The sequence below is a fragment of the Homarus americanus genome, unplaced genomic scaffold, assembly GCF_018991925.1.
Source record: "Homarus americanus isolate GMGI-L3 unplaced genomic scaffold, GMGI_Hamer_2.0 scaffold32583, whole genome shotgun sequence".
NCBI classification, from domain to species: domain Eukaryota; kingdom Metazoa; phylum Arthropoda; class Malacostraca; order Decapoda; family Nephropidae; genus Homarus; species Homarus americanus.
The window spans coordinates 2,478,278-2,497,799 of record NW_024713129.1 but is presented as its reverse complement, the minus strand read 5'-3'; the positions used below and the strand labels follow the sequence as shown (position 1 = coordinate 2,497,799).

General features: G+C 40.6%; 1 protein-coding gene across 1 annotated transcript in view; it reads right to left on the bottom strand.

Annotated features, from left to right (window-relative positions):
• Window positions 1-8,079: 8,079 nt before the first annotated feature.
• LOC121866172 (proteasome subunit beta type-7-like) overlaps window positions 8,080-19,522 on the bottom strand; it is a 76,880-nt gene continuing 65,437 nt past the window's right edge. Inside the window, exons 5-6 of the mRNA XM_042365777.1 lie at window positions 11,433-11,584; window positions 8,080-9,296 (exon numbers count right to left, since the gene is read on the bottom strand). Coding sequence (XP_042221711.1) covers window positions 9,176-9,296; window positions 11,433-11,584 — 273 coding nt within the window. The 3' untranslated portion in view covers window positions 8,080-9,175. The remainder of the gene's footprint in view (window positions 9,297-11,432; window positions 11,585-19,522) is intronic.

Here is a 19,522-nt window from a genome sequence, read left to right as displayed (position 1 = left end):
AGGTTATTGTGTGGGCAGTGTTGTGGGTGAAGAATTGATGTGAGGGAGTGTTGGTGTGCGGGAGGAAGGGTAAACGGGAAAAGAGAGACTGGTGGTAACTTGGCATCAGTAGATAAGCAAAACAGTAACAATAATAAACATAAAATCCTTTAAACAAAGAAAACACAGATAAACACCGAAGATAAGAGAAGATAAGAAAAACAAAAGTAATAAGAGTAAAATATTCAAATTTTGGTAAGATAATAAGATAAGTGACTGCTGGACAGGACCATAAGACATAATAAACATGGTACCTTGTGGAGGGTCTAGTTATGAGTTTATTTTTACAGCATAACATAGTGGTCGAGGTTCCAGGTCATAGTTATTTATTTTAATCGAGTAAATTTTCTCGGGATATGAAGGATAAAAATGGTGTGTGTGTGTGTGTTATAATCTTAAAGCGTTCACGTATATGTAAAAGCTTGTGAACCCGGACCATTACGCTTTATAAACGCTCACCATCACCCTACCACATCATCATTAAAACTCACCATCACCTCTTCTCTTATATCTCACCACTACGTCACCATCATTCCTATTAGCTATCTTTTTTATCATTACTTCTTCATTCATACGTCAGTGGTGCACCAGTATAACCTCACCATCTTTTCACCATCATTTTAGCAAGTTCACCAGTAACCCTTCACCAGCATCGGTCCTCTAGTGAATAGTTCCTCCAGTCACCTCTCCATCATTTCACCATAATATCACCATTCTCATCGTTACCTCACTGTGGCCTTCCCAACAACTTCACCATCTATTCACCATCACCATCTCCTTTTACTATTGCCTCAACATCACCATCACCTCACCATTACTTCACCATAACACCAGGGTCCGTTGCTACCCACACGATGACGTCACCATCTCTGATATCTGCAACGAGGACAATTTTTCTACTCCATGTCCGGTGCTTCTGGCTCGTGTGAGTAACCATAGTGTAGGTGTAGACAGCGGTGGTGAGAGAAAATAGAGTGCACTTGGTAGGCCTCTCCATTGTGGGTGAGAGTATGAAAGGCAGACAGACAGACAGACAGACAGACATTATCGTGTCATGTTGTTTACCATATCATCACTCATAATATTTAAAGTGTTTACCATGGAAGATGTGACCCCCCCCTCCCTCCCCACATCAATGGCTGCCGAGTTGCGCTGTGACGTGATCCAGGTTTATGGTGGTTACTCCTCCTTTTGGTCTTAACCCGGAAATAGATGTTTATTCTATTTGACAGTGGGTTCACGTGTCTGTTTGTTAATTGCACACACACACACACACACACACACACACACACACACATATATATGAAGGTGTATTGACGTATGGTACACAATGGAGTGGAGCACGATCATTGCCACCGTATCACCACCACAATCACACCATCATCACTACCACCATATAACCACCACTACGACCACCATTACCACACAACACCACTACCACACCACCACCACCACTACGACCACCATTACCACACCACCACCACAGCCACACAACCACACCACACAGAACAATCAGTATATTATTTTCACCATCCTGTGAAATAACTACCCAACGTTACCAAGAGACTCGCGTAAGCCTGATGAATCGGTCAGTAGCCTTTGGTGGCACTTATTTAGTCGCTACCTAACCCAGTGTCTTGAACCTTCGGTCAATACCTCGACCACTGACTGTACCGAATATTTGCTGGCTAAACTGACCTCCCAAATATTATAGGTTCAGTGTCCATACATAAGAACATAAGAACATAAGAATGGAGGAAACTGCAGCGGGCCTATTGGCCCATACTGGGCAGTCCCGTTTACACCCAACCCCTATTGCTCATATGAGCATCCAACCTATGTTTGAAGCAATTCAGCGTATTCGAGTTAATGATGATATTGTAACTTGTTCCATTCATCCACTACTCTGTTTCCAAACCAGTGTTTACCTATTTCACGCCTAAATCTAAATTTGTCCAATTTAAAACCATTGTTACGAGTTCGCTCCTGGTTGGATAATTTGAGTACCTTTGTAATGTCCCCTTTGTTTAGCCCTGCCTTCCACTTTATACACCCCTATCAGGTCGCCCTCGCCTACGTCTCTCAAGGAGTGCAAATTAAGATGCTTTTAACCTGTCTCTATACTCAAGGTTCCTAATGCCCGGGATTAGTCTTGTCATTCTCCTCTGAATTCTTTCCAAGATTCTATATCCATTCTGTAATACGGTGACCAGAACTGAACTGCTGTAATCCAGGTTTGTTCACAAGAGCAAGATACAGTTTTAGGATGACCTCGCTTGTCTTGTAACTAACACTCCTTGTATGAACCAAGTACTTTTATTAGCCTTTGTTACGAGCAAAAACACATTGTTTACTTGGCTTAAGGTTCCTACTTATCATTACTCCTAAATCTCTCGCAGTCGGATTTCTCTATGGCATCGTTGTTCATCTGGTATCTGGTTTCCCTGTTTACATTTCCTATACTGAGTACTTTACATTTGTCGATGTTGAATTTCATCTGCCATTTTTCAGACCATTCGAAAAATTTGTTTAGATCCTCCTGTAGTTTTGCCGAGTCCTCGTCAGATTTGATAACACGTCCTATTTTAGTATCATCAGCAAATTTACTTATGTTGCTGTCTATGCCGATATCTATGTCGTTTATGTATATAATAAACAATAATGGTCCAAGTACTGAGCCTTGGGGAACTCCACTTGTGACGTTGCTCAATGGGACTAGTGCCGTTAATGCTCACTCGCTGTTTCCTGTCCTGTAACCATAATCCATTTAGATGCCACCTTTGATGCCATGAGCTTCTACCTTTCTAATTAGTCTTTCGTGGGGACTCTGTCGAGCTTTGCTAAAGTCGAGATATACCACATCATAATTGTGCCCTCGTCCACTGATTCAAACTGATGAAAAGAATGTAGATTAGTTAGGCAGGAACGTCCGCTTGTGAGAAGCCATGCTGGGAATCATTGATCAATCGGTGCTTCTCCAGGTGATTTCGAATAGAGTTTGATGATTGTCCAGTAATTTGCCTACTATTGATGTTAGACTGATTGGGCGGTAGTTAGAGGATAGTGATCTATCCCCTTCTTGAAAATCGGTATTACATTCGCTATCCTCCAGGATTCTGGTATCTACCTGTTTTTAAGGACATGTTAAACAACTTTGCTAAGGGCATACTAAGCTCTTCCTTACATTCCTTTAATACTCTGGCAAATATCTCATCGGGACCAGGTGACTTATTAGGCTTTAATTTGTCTATTTGCTTACTAACATCATTACTAGTCACTAGTATCTCCTTAATTTGTTTTCTTCACTATCTCTGAATAGAGTCGGTGCCTCGGGTATCATGTTTAAATTTTCGGTGGTGAAAACTGTTGAAAAATATTTATTCAAATTATTGCTCATTTCTCCGTCGTTATCAGTGAGCTGCTTGAGTCTGACCATTAGTCCAATCTTTTCTCGTGTTTTAGTTTGATACATTGGTAGAATCCTTTGGGGTTTTGTCTTCGCCTCCCTTGCTATCCTTACCTCATTATTCTCTTTGCTTTCCTTATCTCGGTTTAACCCTACTCGCCAATACCCTATAATAGTCCCGGAGGTGAATTTCGCCACGATTTATCCTTCTACCTATAGCCTTCCTTTGGCCAGGCCAGGTAACAGAATAGACGGCTGCCGTCCGCAAAAGCAGTTTTGGGGCGTCAGCGGATCGAAGGTATACTCAGTACGCATCCTTACAGTCCAGAACTCTGAATATAGTAGCTCCGTTCAATTGGTCCAGTGTCTCATATATTCTGGGCAAGGATAGCTATCAGCAATGGTGTCCTTAATGTTCCCTATAGTCCACAAGAATCTAGTTGACCCATCCTTTCTGACTAATACAACCGGGGCAATAGGGGCTGGTGCAAGAGATGACGCCACGCTCTTCCATTTGGCGGCATAGTCCCTGATTTGAGTTTAGCCGCCTCAGGAAGCCGCCCTGCCGTACTCTGGTGGGCTGGAGCGGAGCCGGTATTAAGTGTGAAGCTGACATCAGGATAAGGTCCTGATCTGAAGTTGCAAACAGGTCTTTATGCTGCGTTATTATAGAGGACGAGCGTTCTCTTATTGTGTGTAGGTGATTTATGTCAAGGGACCCAAATGCAGCGACAACATTTGCTGTGAATCTACGAACTCCGTGTCGCTCCTAATATTATATCTCGTAGAATCAAAATGTTCAAATCCTCTACCTTATCTACCGCACAGACTGTTCCCACTGAATGACCAGAGTAAGTTTAAATCCTTGGGCGAGTTTATGACTGGGACGCTAGGCTTCTGAGTGTTAATGAGTTCTGGCTGCAAGTATGGGGACATTTTATGAGGAGTTTCAACAAATACATACTCCTGATTGTCCGTGGGACTGTCGACGACCTTGACCATCTAATGGGCAAAACAACACTAGAGTGGGGAGGGATGACAGTAACACGTAGGGTGTAAGGGGCCTGGGGCGCGGGGGCTGGGGGCGTTTAGGCTTAATAGAGGTGCACGGGCAGACCAGACCTGTTCCTGATAGGTGCCTCCATAATCCCTACCATCTAGTGTCACGATATACCGGCTCCCATCAAACTGGATTCCATACTTAAACCTACACAAGAAATCTGACAATAGAACATCCTGAGAAAGATCACGGCTTACACAAACCAGCTCGTGAACAACCATCTTATCTCCTAATACTACAGTTTATCTCTGGAATCCAATGTTGAGAGGAGGTTACCGTGACACCACGTAACTCAGGAGCTCTATGCCTCCCTAATTTCATCTTGGGGCCCGTTCTGTCTCACTAAGGACACAGAGGCCTGTATCAATAAAAGCTTCAACCCGTTTTCCTCCCATTTTCAACAACCTTTTAAGTCCTCACAATTTTTCCTGGCACAAGGTTTTAAACGGTTTTAGTAAATTGGGGTGCAAAATCAAATATGATTTGGTTTTTGTCTATCGCATCAGGTTTTGAGATATACCATATTGCACTTTTGCTGGAAACGTAAACTTTTGGGTCAATTGACGGTTTAAACATGTATACATAAATTTTTTCAGCATTATAATTTGTATTTTCTATAACCAAAAATTTTAATATCAAATTGGAAGTTAATGCACATATATTATTTAAATGTAACATTGAAGGGTGAAAAAACAATTAATGTACGGTAGAAATAGTGCAAGTATTAAGATCAAGTTACAGTTACATAAACTTCCTCTTTTGGCCGATCTCTTATGTACAGCTTCTGAATGTCTCTCATCAAACTCAGCAGTAGTCCGCCATCATGTTCCAGTCCCATCGACCTTGGTAACGTTCTTCCATTACTTTAATGTCTTGATAAAGCCTTCCTCTGCTCCCCGCTCACTTCTCCAGATTTTCTGGAAACTCGTCCAAGTGACTGTGTAAGTAGTGAACCTTGATACTCATTCTGCATCCAAGTGCTTGCCAAACTCAAAACAGCTCTTCCACAATTTCTTGATAGTTGTCCGCTTTCTTGTTCAGAAGTTCCGCACCACATTAGAAAGCATTCCAAGTTCTTGCCTGTGCCTCAGTCATTGTTGAGAGTGTGGATCTCTGAGTAGTGTTCTTATTTGAGGTCCATCATCCCTGCCTTTTTTCTTCTCGTCGCTAAGACTTGGAAAGGTTGAGCATATATATCTGAAACTCTCACTATGATCAAGAGCCTTGACGAATTGCTTCATGATACCAAGTTTTATGTGCAGAGGAGGAAGGACAATGTTTTCCTGTCAACCGGAGGATCGGTAATGATATTCTTGTCACCAGGCGTCAAACTATGTCTTGGTGGCCAATTCTTTTCACCCAATGGTCTGCTGTAGCCCTGTTGTCCCAGTAGCACAAGAACAGGGTATTTTTTTAACTCCCTGCTGGCCCAATAGAAAGTTTACCATTTTCAAGTCTACACAAATTAACCATTCATGAGCATGGTATTGCAACCTCTCTAGAACAGTCTTAATGTTTTCATACTCTTCTTTAATTTGTACTAGAATGTCCGATTGGAATTGAACCGTACTTGTTTCCGTTAAGAAGAAGAACATATTTCAAGCTCCTTTTAGAACTGTCAATAAAAAGTCTCAATCCTTACTATCATATTAGGGTGTGTGTAGTGTTAACAGAAGTCATATTAGCTTGCGAGGAGGGCTGGGAAGTACTGATCGTGGAAGTTGAAACTGTCAATGTTGACGATGACGTCGGTGGGTGGTTTACTGACACTTGCCCTGGTTGAGTTCTCGACCATTGTTCCCAGGTACCCAACAATATGTGAACCAGAAAGCGGGGAGGGGGGGGGATAATTTTCACTAGGGAATGACCACTTGTACCACACTGAGGGACAGGAATTATATTACGTATGCTACCACCCTTGTACTGCCTGCTTCATCAAGATAGTTGCGAGTTTACTTCAAAAGATTCTAACCAACACTGTACAGAATAATAAGGGGGAGGGAGAGGCGTGAGTTTTACGTTAAGTGCGCTGCCACAATTGTAATGAGACAAAACTCGCCAGAAGAGGATATTACATATAAGTAGAATATTTATAGGAGGATGTAAAGACAGGAAGTTTGGTAGTGTGTCTCGAGGGTGTGGGGGGTGACTACGTATATTAACACAGGCTCAGTACAAGTGTAGAATATAAAACACAAATGCGTGTTACAGCTTTACTTTACTAGTTGCATAGGGGGAATTAATGGGGACACAGGGTATGAAAGACTACGATATGTTCGTTTAACTTCACAAGTCAAATGGGCACTTCACTAAGTCGATCGTTGGGAGGTCCGGGATCACTGCACTTCTACCGCCTACACAGCCAGCACTTACTGTTATACGTTGAATTGACAGCACTCTGTCGATGGACCCGGCTGAGACCTCGTTGCCTTTAGTGACGGACTTCTTTGATGAGCGGGACAGGGGACGTGGTTGCTGGCCCTCCTTGGTTATCAGACTCTGGTGGTGAGAGGAGCTCCAGCCCCTATATATTGGAGGAGCCGGAGGGTGACCTCTCCTACTTAAGTGGGTGTGTCTTGACCGGGTTGTTGGGTTGGGTAACGGGTGCTGGCGATTAGCGGGTCCTTGATCTCCCTTGGGTCAGGTCTGGACAGTTGTTTGCCCAGGTGAGGTCATGACGCAAGACAGTAGTGCTTTGTAATTATTACCGCCCGGGTGGGTCTCGGCCAGGTGTGGTTTCCTTAACATGGTTATATCTTAGGGTTACGCAAGTACTTAGGCCGGGGTCAGGTCTTGACCTGCGGTGTGTCAACCTGTGGTGTTGGGGTACCACGCGGTCTGTACTGTACTTGCTGTTATATGTGATGTAATTCATTACATTCTTATGGAAGGTAATTCGTTAACCGACGCGTTCGTTAACTGAGGGATCACTGTACAGGTAATCCGCGTTTAATGTCGTCCCGCTTAACATTGTTTTGGTACTACTTCGCTAAACTTTAGAGACCAAAAATTCGTTTAACCAGTGATCCGATACTACGTCGTTTTGCGTCGTCACTGACTACTTCCTATGGTGTATCACCCTCTCGTCTGGCCCCGCTAGGCTCTCTCGGCTCTGCGCAGTCTCAGTGACTCACCACCCTCCTTTTTATATTTTCTTTTTTATACTTAAAGTTGGGTGCCCCCAAAATGTTATTGTCCTGAAAATGTGGGGGGCTCTGTTTGGCCACACACTCTGAATGCTCCCAAATCTGACACTCGGTATGATTATGTTCAGAAGCACAGTTCTACAAGTCATTTCCCTCTTCATTCACAACAAATTTACTTCAATATATCAAACAAGCATTCTTCTTTCTGTCTCCTTTCCTCACTTACTTTTATTCTTAACTTTCTCCCACTACTGAATGTTTTTTTCTAGACTCATTCCCTAACACTTGTGACTTTTCTTTTGAATTAGTCACTGAAGCAATGCCATTAGCAGCTGCTGTCTCACTTCTCATTAGCATTCCATATCATTATTAAGTGAATTTACACCTCTCCATTATCATTGCTTTCAATATGGGTGAAGAAAAAAATATTTTACAAATATCTTGCATTTTTTATTCAAGTAAGACTAAATCCTACTTAACCACCAAAAAGAGCAATGAAACATACAAACTTTGTCTCACATATCCTCTTATTAAAATTTTTTTGACAAATTTAGTTCTTGATATACAGGGTGTAACTAAAGTCTGGAATCATATACTTACGTAACTAATTTGGTATTTTTGTTCTTTTTCAGGATATAGGCCATGATGACTGATTACACCTTACAAGAATGAGCTGAATTGGTCCTCTTACATACAGGAGGCCTAAGCCAGAGGAACTCTGGAAGAATTTCACCTGCGACATCCAACAACAAGCATGCCTCAACAAGGAACGGTGTCAAAGCTCGTGAAACAATTTTGTGAAACTGAAAGTATAGCAGATAGGAAGAGGAGCAGTCATCCACGCACATGTACGGATCAAGATCATACTGCAACTGGAAAACATATGTTGCAATGTTGAATGTAATCGTGCAGCCTAATTTAGACGATATGCCACTTGCAATGCGTCAACGTTTATGGTTTCAGCAGGATGGGGCTCCTGCGCACTTTCCTTTTATAAAACATACTGTAGGTGGTTAGATTCCAAGATACCAGGAAAATAGACAAGTCAATGTGCACCAGTAGAATGGCCCCCCAAATCACCAGACCGGATTCCTTTAGATTTTTTCTTAGGGGGCCATTCGAAATCAATTGTGTACACCGACCGTCCACGAAAAATTGAGGCACTGAAAAAACGTATTCAAGTGGAATGTAACAAAATCAGTATGGATACACTGCATGCTGTCACTGAAAGTATAAAACAGTTGTTTATAATTGCTTGACACTCCATGGACTATAATTTCAACCTTTAATAAAATAAATCTATGATTCCGGACTTTTGTTACACGCTGTGGCCTGTATATTGTGGTTTATTAACCGTTTGTTAAATACTCTAATGAAATACTGTACGTTAACCAATTATCCTATTTTTCATCTCACTTACAGTACACCACTGATCTTCAAGTAAACACAGGCAACACTTATCTGTGAGACCATACTAGTTTACATATATTATAAAACTAGTATAAACATAAAATAACATGAAAATTAAGCAGTATCCATTTCTTCCACTGCAACTTTTTTGATTGTCTCAGATACAATCTGAACAGGACGAACTGTTGTAGTTAGGATTTCTGTTGTCCCGCGCTTGTACTCATACTTCCCCTGCCTGTGAAAAAGAATGAAGACTATTATATTGACATAATACAAACCAACTTGAAATTAAGCCTATTTTCACCTCAAATTCTCAAACTTAGCACTGTATATTAAGGTCACCCACCACACAATCCATGCAAAACTCATCTCCAAAGTGAAATATTTCCCAAACTTCAGAGTACAGTATTGTACTTTTCATAATATTGCAACATTCTTTCTTTAATCGGCAAATGGGTAGTAAACAGTTGCTTTTGTTATAAAGTAGAAGTCCAAAAATCCGGACTGCTTGGGGATTGGGTAGGTCCGGATTTTCGGATTCTCAGGCAGTACTTTTAAAATAAAAATTTAAGGAGGAATAAGAAGAGATGAACAGGTACATTTTGATAGTTTATTCATTAGCAAATAAAGCATGCTTCATTTATCAAAACGAGCAGTTTTAAAGAAGTATAAAGTCAACACTAGACAAAAATGTAAACTTATTGTCTAATACCATGACGAGTCTTGAAATTCCTAAGCCATCCATCACTAAATGCGCACTCTGATTCAATGTTCATTTGCTCCTTAAAAGACTTTGCTTTGGCAATAAGTATCGGCCCAGAAATTGCCATACCTTCTGATCATTTTAACAAAAACCATTCATGCAACACTTTATCAAGATTTTCTAATTTGGGCCAGTGTAAACTTTTTCTTTCAGCAATTTTAATGTAAGGCTCAGAAGCTGTGAATTCTAGAATTTTATTCTTTGCCTTTTTTATATCATAAATTGTAGACTTTCCAATGTCGTATGTTTCCATTAGAACAGCATTGCTCTCACCACGTTCTAGTTTCTTAATTATTTCAAGTTTGTCTCTCAATTTCAATGTGTTCTTCTTTCTCTTCACACATTGAAGTTTATCTACTTTAGGGGCCATTATTATGGGCCTGTACTCTGTACATGGAAAGAGTAGGACTCAAAATTACATACGTTGTCACAGTTTGATTGCTTGTTTTAAAGTGGCGATCGCGCGGTCGTTTGTTGTCGCTGTGCAGCTGTGGCATTCAAGCATGCACACCTACACAAAAGATTTATAGTGCCTCAAATTTTACATTTCAGTTCAAGCTAATTACAAAACTAACAAAATTAGCTACCTGTAATTTACAATTAGTACTTATATTATTAGAATTATGTAAATTAATTTTTTAAAGCAACTCCATTCATTCACGTAACCCACAAAAGACCGCTAAATTTAAAAAGTTTGAGTTTTCGAAAAGTCCGGATTCTCGGGTGGTCTGGATTCCTGGCATCTGGATTTTTGGACTTTTACTGTAGTATTAATAAAGCACAGAGTAGACTTGAGGGTAGACTGTCACATTTTTAATACAGTATATTTGTTTCTGATTATTTGTGAGAGGATTTTCCCATTATTATTTGTTTGTATGTGTTTTTCGTGTGTGTCATACTCGATTAGAAGAAGAAGAAGAAGAATCATTGATGGTCCATTACGACAGAACGACAGCACGGCCAAAGTGATAAGTTGCAGCAACTGATGCTGCAAGTACCAGAGAATTTGAAAAAAAGTAGCTATAGCACAGGAGGTGGGTGCCTCGAACAGGTTAACTAAGTTACTGATAAGGGCAAATGGAGGAAACTGCAGCAGGCCTATTGGCCCATACTGGGCAGTCCCATTTACACCCAACCCCTATTGCTAATATATCCATCCGAATTGAAGATCCTTATGGGAGCTAAAACTCCCAAGAGTTTTAAGCCCATATTATCAAACAACATCTTCCCTTGAAGAGGGTCGTCGTGTTTCAACCAGAGTTTTAAACTAAATGAGTTCTGAGGGACACCGCAATACTGTACAGTACTGAACAGGGTGGTGTGGCGGTAAAATTAACTAATTCCAATAAAATTAATTTATAATATAGGAATTAATTAATTTTACCGCCACACCACCCCGTTAAATACATTGTACTGCGGTGTCCCTGAGGACTCATTAGTTTAAAACTCGGGGAGAAACACGACGACCCTCTTCAAAGGAAGATGTTATTTAATAATACGGGCGCCAAACTGTTTACTCCTAAAAAGAATGCAATGGAAATCTGAGGTGAAAGTCTAAAAGCCAAAATGTCATAAAACAAGAAAAGAAAATACAAAAGACTTCCTCACCTCTGACCCTTCACATTGGCAACATCATAAGGCCGGAGCATTGTTGCCCCATCTTTTGTGATAACACACAAATCTATGTTGGAACCAGAGCCCAGATCGTTGAATACACCACCAGCTATCCCGTCACGTACCAGTTGCTTTGCCTCATCCAACTGCAAAGAAATTTTTTTTTTTAATATCCATTGTACAATACATTAAATGATGTAATACTTTTTAAATAAAGAAAAATCACTCACAGGAATCATACTGCTTTAGATTTGTAATCATGAGATCATAGAAATTGGAAGCCTTATGTTAAGCAGTTTTATCTGATGTTAAGGTTGGGTCCAACTACAGTCAGTTCTGCTATAACGCGATAGTTGTGTTCTTGTAAAACATCGTGTTATAGAAATTCGCGCAATAGAAATAACAGGGCTTATGGAGAAAATAGGGTTAGGTGCAGATTACTCGAAAGCGAAAAAAAATTTAGTAGTTTGTGCTACCACAGTCTAAATAAATGTTACATTCATAGCTAATAATGAAATCATACAGTAAATGTAACACTTTACCTTGAAAAAATATGAAAATAACTTGATGGGGGGATAAGGGTGATTTTGAGGTTAATAACATCGAGCTTCTCTTCAAGTGTTATAGCCTTTCTTTTACGATCATCACCGGGAATGCGATCACCAGAACGCTTCTTGGAGATATTCTTCTTTACCATATTCACAGTTAATACCCAAAAATTGGAGAAATAATAAGCAAAAATTGCGTTGCAGCAAACAAGCGTTCGCGTTTTACAAATATTGTTCTTCCATTCGTAAATCGCGTTAGAGCCAATTCGAGTTGTCAAAACACGCGTTATAGCAGAACTCACTGTACAGTCATCTGCACTGCCTACTTTTTTACTAACTCCTTCCACACATTGTATAATTTAATTTTTCTTGTATTGTATACAGAAATGCCTTGCTATTTTAACACCCCTATTCGATATTCGTAAATCAAACCTCTTATTCACAAGGAAAAATTGCGATACCCTACAGTAATATTCCAAACCATGCCAACTAGCCACAGCTCTCATATTCTGCATGAGGTACCACTCGGTTTAGATGTTAATCAAATTCAATAGGACTGTATTTGTAGTTATTTTACTGTATAATATGGAGTGCATCTTTATCTCAAAAAATTTGTGGGCAGTATTGTATGTGTGTGAAGTGAATGTATGTGTGGACTAGGCATTTCACCAAGTTACAATATCCTTGTAGTAACATTCCTCTAGCTCTCCCCCTACCAGGCCAAGCTGTGTTATTATAAACTTTAAACCCTTATTTTCAAGAAGATAGATGTGTGTGTGTGTGTGTTATTATTATTTTTTTTTTTAAGGTAACATGTGAAGAAAAAAATGATGAAATGATTACTGTATCATAAGGTTGAAAACAAAAGATATAAACATTTCTTAAGTGCACAATAGTTAACACTCGGATCATGGGAGGAGGGGGAGGCAGTGTTGGGGATCTCAGTTGCTAAAGTCTCCTATGTCCCACATGCAGTGAAACTATTGCCCACTGGCAATGCAGTATTTTTTGTTTTATTTTACTTATTCCTCATATTTACTGGTACAATACTATGACCCTGATGAGACTCATCCTCGGCTGCCCTATGACCACCAGAATAGAAGTCATGCAGCGCGAACTAATCCTGCTTCCCGTCTGCGATCGAATTACTGCTCTCAATGCCATCCTTGGTGTTAAACTTCTTCGCAGTGAGCAACCGACTCCCCTGTCGCGCTCACTGAACTCACATCTTAGCACCCTCCTGCGCCGGCCTGTCCCCATTACTTTCCCCCCTCCCTCTCAACTCTGGCCCGTCCACACTGCTGCTGACATCCTGTGTTATCACCTCTACACCCCCTCGACCTCTCTCCCTCCCGAGTACACTCATCCGCCTCTACCGCCGTGGACCTTCCCGTGTGTTGATGTTGTCGTCCACACCTTCCCTGGTCGTAAATCCACCCAACTGAGGTATATGCTCAAACTTAACTGCCTTGAACAGATTAATGATGTCGCTTCCTCTCTAAAGACCTCCCACCCTCCTATCCTCGTCTACTGTGATGGGTCTGTTACCACGCTGGGCAGCGCTGGGGCAGCTGTGTGGATTCCTGAGCGCCAGGCCTGCAGGAAAATCAGGGTCCACGACTGGGCCTCCTCCACTGATGCTGAAAGCATAGCCATCCTCGCGGGCATTCATGAGGGGGCGACCTATGCTCGCACTGAACGCCGGAACCTCCTTATAATCAGTGACAGCACTTCTGCGCTAGCGAGGCTCAAATTACCCTCCCCCTCCTCCCCTGCCGCCCAACACACCCTAGCCGCCGTTGCCGGGCTAGAACAAACTGATGACATCCGTGTCAAGTTTCTTTGGATCCCGTCACATATAGGAATAACTGCCTGTGACACTGTGGATCGGCTTGCCAAAGAAGCTACACAAGAAGAAGATACTGAAGCCACTCTCGCCCTCTCCCTGAATCATCTCAAATCTCGCATACACGCCACACAACGAGAGGCATTCAACGAAAATTGGACACACCTGAAACAACGGGGTAGCGTCACACTATACCACTATACGCTGTAACCGGTGACGACAACCGCCACTACAAAGAATATCAATCCCTGACTCGATCTCAACAGCTTATATACATGAGACTGCGCCTAGGGTACAGGTACCTATGGAAGTACATTGGCAACCCTGAGCCTCACCGCACTGTTTGTAAACTTTGTGGCCAACCTGACTCTCACACCCTCTCTCACCACATCCTCACTTGCCCTATGACCTCCTCCTATAGGTCCCCAGCTGTTACCAACACCTCTTCCCTCCCAGACCATATATCCCTCCTCCTAGTCACAGGCCTGGCATTTGACATTATTAGGGACCTGCCACTCTTTGCCATAAACAGATAAAATGTACCGGGAACTTTCCCCCCACACACTCATCATTCCCTCACTTTATGTAACTTGACAGAACCTATGACCCTTCAGGCTTTTACGCCCTTAATGTACGAGTCATAAAGGCAAGTATGAACTTTTCATACTTCCCTGTTGGGCGCTGTAAACGCTTCTGTGCTTCACCTTGCACAGGATATAAGGGGGTGCCCAATAAACTAGCCCCCTCGGGGGCAAATCTGAATCTGAAATCTACTATGACCCTGGTCCCTAATAACCTCAGATAATGACTTTTAGGAATACATCCTTTGCAATAACTGGGGTATTCCTGTATCTTGTTTGCCTTAGCTAGTTGTTACTGAATGCTGATGACTTCATGCAGATAGAGATTACTGAGGGGATAAAAGGATGTCTGCAGTACAAGTAATTAACCCTTAGGCCCAACCAGCGCGCCCCGGGTGACGTTCCAGAAGACACGCCTTTTCCTGCCACCGTTTAAATGCCCAGCGTGGGTTATCAGGTTCCCGTGTGACTATTTGCCTGTCACGCCACACCTCAGCCACAGGGAAGCTTCCTAAACGGAATTACCTACCGTACCTTTGTTGGTTTAATTTTCATTGTTTGTCTATTTTATCATGTTGTATCAAAGTAATATTGCTAAAAGTATGGTACAGTGGTTGTATTGTAGTGTAGTATTACTGGAAAATAATGCCATGATTATGTTATAAATGTATTTATTTGTGGAATTATTATTATTTTATGTATTACTTGCTATACCAAAACACAAAGACAGCCGAAGATCTGGCGACAAACTGCTGTGTGTCGTCAAGCGCTTTTTATGAAAATAATGCCAAAAAATAAATTCTAAATGAATTATTTATCGGAAATAAGTATTATGATCAGTAAATGTATGCATTATTGGCCACTTCGGACACAAAGACAAGCTAAAACTAGCCCTCTTATCTCCCCCCTCTTACATGTGGTCAGAGGGAAGCTGCTTGGTAAATAACTTCTTTTGTTTGTCTATTTTACCATGTTGTTTCAAAGTAATATTACTAAAAGTTGTGTGTGTGTGTCTCGCTCAGAACTTCTTATTAAGAATAATGCAAATAAAATAAAGTCTAAATGAATTATTTATAGGAAATAAGTATTATGATCAGTAAATAAATGCATTATTGGCCAACTCGGACACAAAGACAAGCGGGAAAATGATCCCTAAGTGCGTAGTGACAGCAAGCGCTCGATGTAAAAAAAACAACTTTCCCCTTATTTGTCTCGCCACTGAGGCGCCACAGAAGAATATAGAGTGACAATGTATAGTTTTTCTTGCATCTTTTTTTATTGTTTTATCATTTATAAAGGTTAAAAATTATTCTTTGGAAAAATTGATTTTTCTCGTTTTACTCCGTGTTGGGGGTATGGCCGGCAGCACCCTAGCCGGGGGCATAAGGGTTAAATAATGTTCAGTGAATGTGGGCACATGAGAGGTGACAGACTGTAGGAGGTTGCTTATTTTTAAATGTCCAGTACAGGTATCCTTCATTTAACGATTGGGATACACTCCCGAAAAACAGTGTGTTAAGAGAAATGATCACTATAAGAGGAATAATGAGAAATAATATCCTAAACGAGGGATAATGAGGAAAAATATCTGTGATGGCATGTAATTGCATAGCACTCAGAGCTAGTGAGGCTGAGATGTGAGCTTTGTTATTGTTCACCCAATATCAGTCCTCCCAGCCTGAGTAAGATACTGGAAAAGCTAGCATGTAATAGACTAAATTCCTTCTGCAATGCCAATAACATCTTTACAGACTCCCAGTTTGGATTTAAAGCTAGAAGGTCGACTGAGAGTGCTCTGCTATCCTTTACTAATGACATCTTAAATTCCTTTGATGACAGTCAGTTCACAGTCGGTATATTCTTGGACCTCTCTAAAGCCTTCGATACTGTCGACCATACCATCCACCCCTCAAAACTTGAACATTACGGCATTAGGGGCCTGTCCTACAATTGGTTTACCTCATATCTGTTCAACAGGATGCAGTATGTCTGCTATAATTATCACCAATCTGACTCCTCGCCAATCTTGTATGGAGTCCCCCAAGGTTCAATTCTCGGTCCAGTACTGTTTTTGTTGTACATAAACGACATAGTCCACACCAGCTCACTCATAAAATACAACTTATTTGCAGACGATAGTAATCTCTATGCCAGCAACTTAGACCTCCATTCCTTGATGAGAACTATGAATACTGAATTAACTAAAGTCAGGAGATGGGTAATACGTAATAAACTGAACTTAAACCTTGAGAAAACCCACAACACGATCTTTCACAGAAGGAAAAACTTACCCCCAGACTTGGACCCCCTGTACCTTGGTAATACAGTCCTCAAACGCGAACAAAATACTGAATTCTTCGGAGTTATTGTTGATGAGAAACTTAACTGGAGAAACCATATACAAGCCATTCACAGTAAAGTCAATAAACAGTGCGGTATCATGTATCACACTCGAGTCACTCACTCTCACAGCAATGAAAGAAATCTATCATGATCTTGTTTACCAACACCTGATACACTGTCACACACTATGAGGGGCCTCTGGCTCTTCAAAAACACAATCTCTGGTTACTGCACAAAAGAGAGTTGTACGGACAATGACCTACTTGAAAAAAACAGATCACACAAACGAGAAATTTGCTACATTGAAAATTTTAAAATTTTAAAATATTAACACCTACTGCTGTGCCCTCTTTGTTTACAAATCTATCAATCACTTGCTTGACAATAATTATTTCCAGTTCCGGAACAATCAGAGATACAACTTAAGGCACCCAGAGCTACTAAGACCTCCCCGATGCGCTCCTCTCAGTCCCAGACCTCCATAAAATATCACGGTGTGAAGGTGTGGAACAACTTACCCCCACACATCCGAGCAAAGACTACGCTCCCTTCCTTTAAACTATCTCTTAAAAATAGCTATTGTGTAAGTATTAATATTTCTTCTAACACCTACTAATATTTACAATACCTGCTTTTATTGTACCATCAAAACCGTTTTATCGGAAATTATAATGTACAGTGACCCCTCGGTTAACGAACTCAATCCGTTCCAGAAGGTCGTTCGTTAACCGAAACCATTGTTTCAATGGGTTTTTGGGTAATTGGTTCCAGCTCACCGAAAATTTCCTAAATTCAACAAAAATGGGAGAAAAGTTCACTTACTTTGAGGTGTGTATGTAGAAGGCTCCTGGATGATGATGATGATGATGGGAATTAGAATGGGGGTGGAAGAGAAGGAAGAAGAGAAGGCATTGGGGTGGAAGAGAAGTCACCCCATGGCACCGTTTCACCCATAAAATTTTAGTTCTCTTGGTGTATTTCAAGATTATTTTCTTTAAATCAACACTGCACTGCATTATATATTGTCAATATGTAAAATATATTTCAAAATGACCAATAATTTGCTTGGAAACACACAAAAAAAGCGTTTAGTTGAAGAGAGTCTCAAGCAAGATGTTACCTCCAGTGAAAACAGAGAGAGACTAACGCCTGTTTGCTGTGTTAAGAGGCTGGATGCCGCGCATTAAACTAGTCACTTTACCTTCAATTATGTTCAATAATTGTTAAAATTACTAAAAAATTTAATATTAAACTTTTAAAATTATTGAATAGTATAAACTTCTTGATATTTACTAAAATAGTAAGGAATTTAAGCCCTAGAACCGATTAATGTATTGGCGGACTGATACTAAAGCTGGTTGCCCGGCCAGTGCAAGCGAAAACATGTTGAGGTCGGTTCGTAAGAAATTCGTTAACCGAATTGAAGATCCTGATGGAAAGCAGTTCGTTAACCGAAATTTCGTTAACCGAGGCGTTCGTTAAACGAGGGGTCACTGTAAATAGATAAGTAATTACCATTGCAATAAACATATTTGCCAACTAGTCATAATCCTGACAGCTCTGTCCTCTTGTTCAACCTTATTACTGTACAACCCATGTTGTACTGCTCCCCCATTCCACTTATGTTTTTCAATTTCACTGTAATTTATGTATAAAAAAAAAAATAAAAAAAATAAAAAAAATAAATATTGAAGTGATACCGGTAACCATGGTAACATTATGAGATGTTGTTATTACCATCATGCTATTGTACTATTCCAGATGATGCTAAATGTTACATAATACTTCCTTGAGATAAATGTACAGTGGGGTATGCTATAACGAACGTAATTGGTTCCAGAACCTCGTTCGTTATAGGATTAATCCGTTCCAGGCCCCCAAATACAACCGCTTAACACTGAAAAAATTGTGGAAAATGTAAAAAATACAGTACTTTATCTTACCTTAGTGTTATTCAGCATGCAGGTACCCCTAAACACTGGCACATCACTATCACTTCCACTGGGAGTCTTGGCTTTAAGGTCCTCAAACAATTGTTTAGCCTTCTCACAAATTATAGCTTCACTAATGTTACCACCTGCCATTTCTTTCTCCTTTATCCACACTAAGAGTAAATTTTCCATCTCTTCAATCACATTACACCTTGCTTTGCTAAGTCTAAAGATTCCCTTAGCCACTTGCACAGTTTTTAACTCCTCTTTATTCTTCAAAATCGTACATATAGTCGATTTAGCCATCCCATATTCATCACTAAGTTTCGCAATGCTTCTTCCATTCTCACGTTTCTTTATAATTTCTTTCTTAGTTTCAAGGGTTATTAGCTTTCTCACTCGCTTTGGACGACTCATTGTTACAATTGTATACTTGTATAACAAAATAGTTATACAAATAACGCGAATTTCCACATCAAAAGACGAAATTTCAACAATAACAGTGGTGCACTGGCTACACAATGAGACAAAGATGGCGCCTGACGCTCTTGTTGTGGGTCACAGTACAACAATATTCATGCGCCAGGCGAAATAGTCCGGTATTCATCCGCGTTCGTTGTAGGAGTTGCGTTCGTTATAGCATTCTCAATTTTATAGGTAAAACCGTTCGTTATAGGAATATTCGTAGTAGGATCCGTTCGTTATAGCATACCCCACTGTATATAGTATATATCAGGTGCCTCAAAGAGAGCTCAGGTTCTCAACTGGCTCAGCCATATTAATATTGTTATTATTATCCACTCTGTATCTGTGTTTTTCTGGCTAAATAAACTGT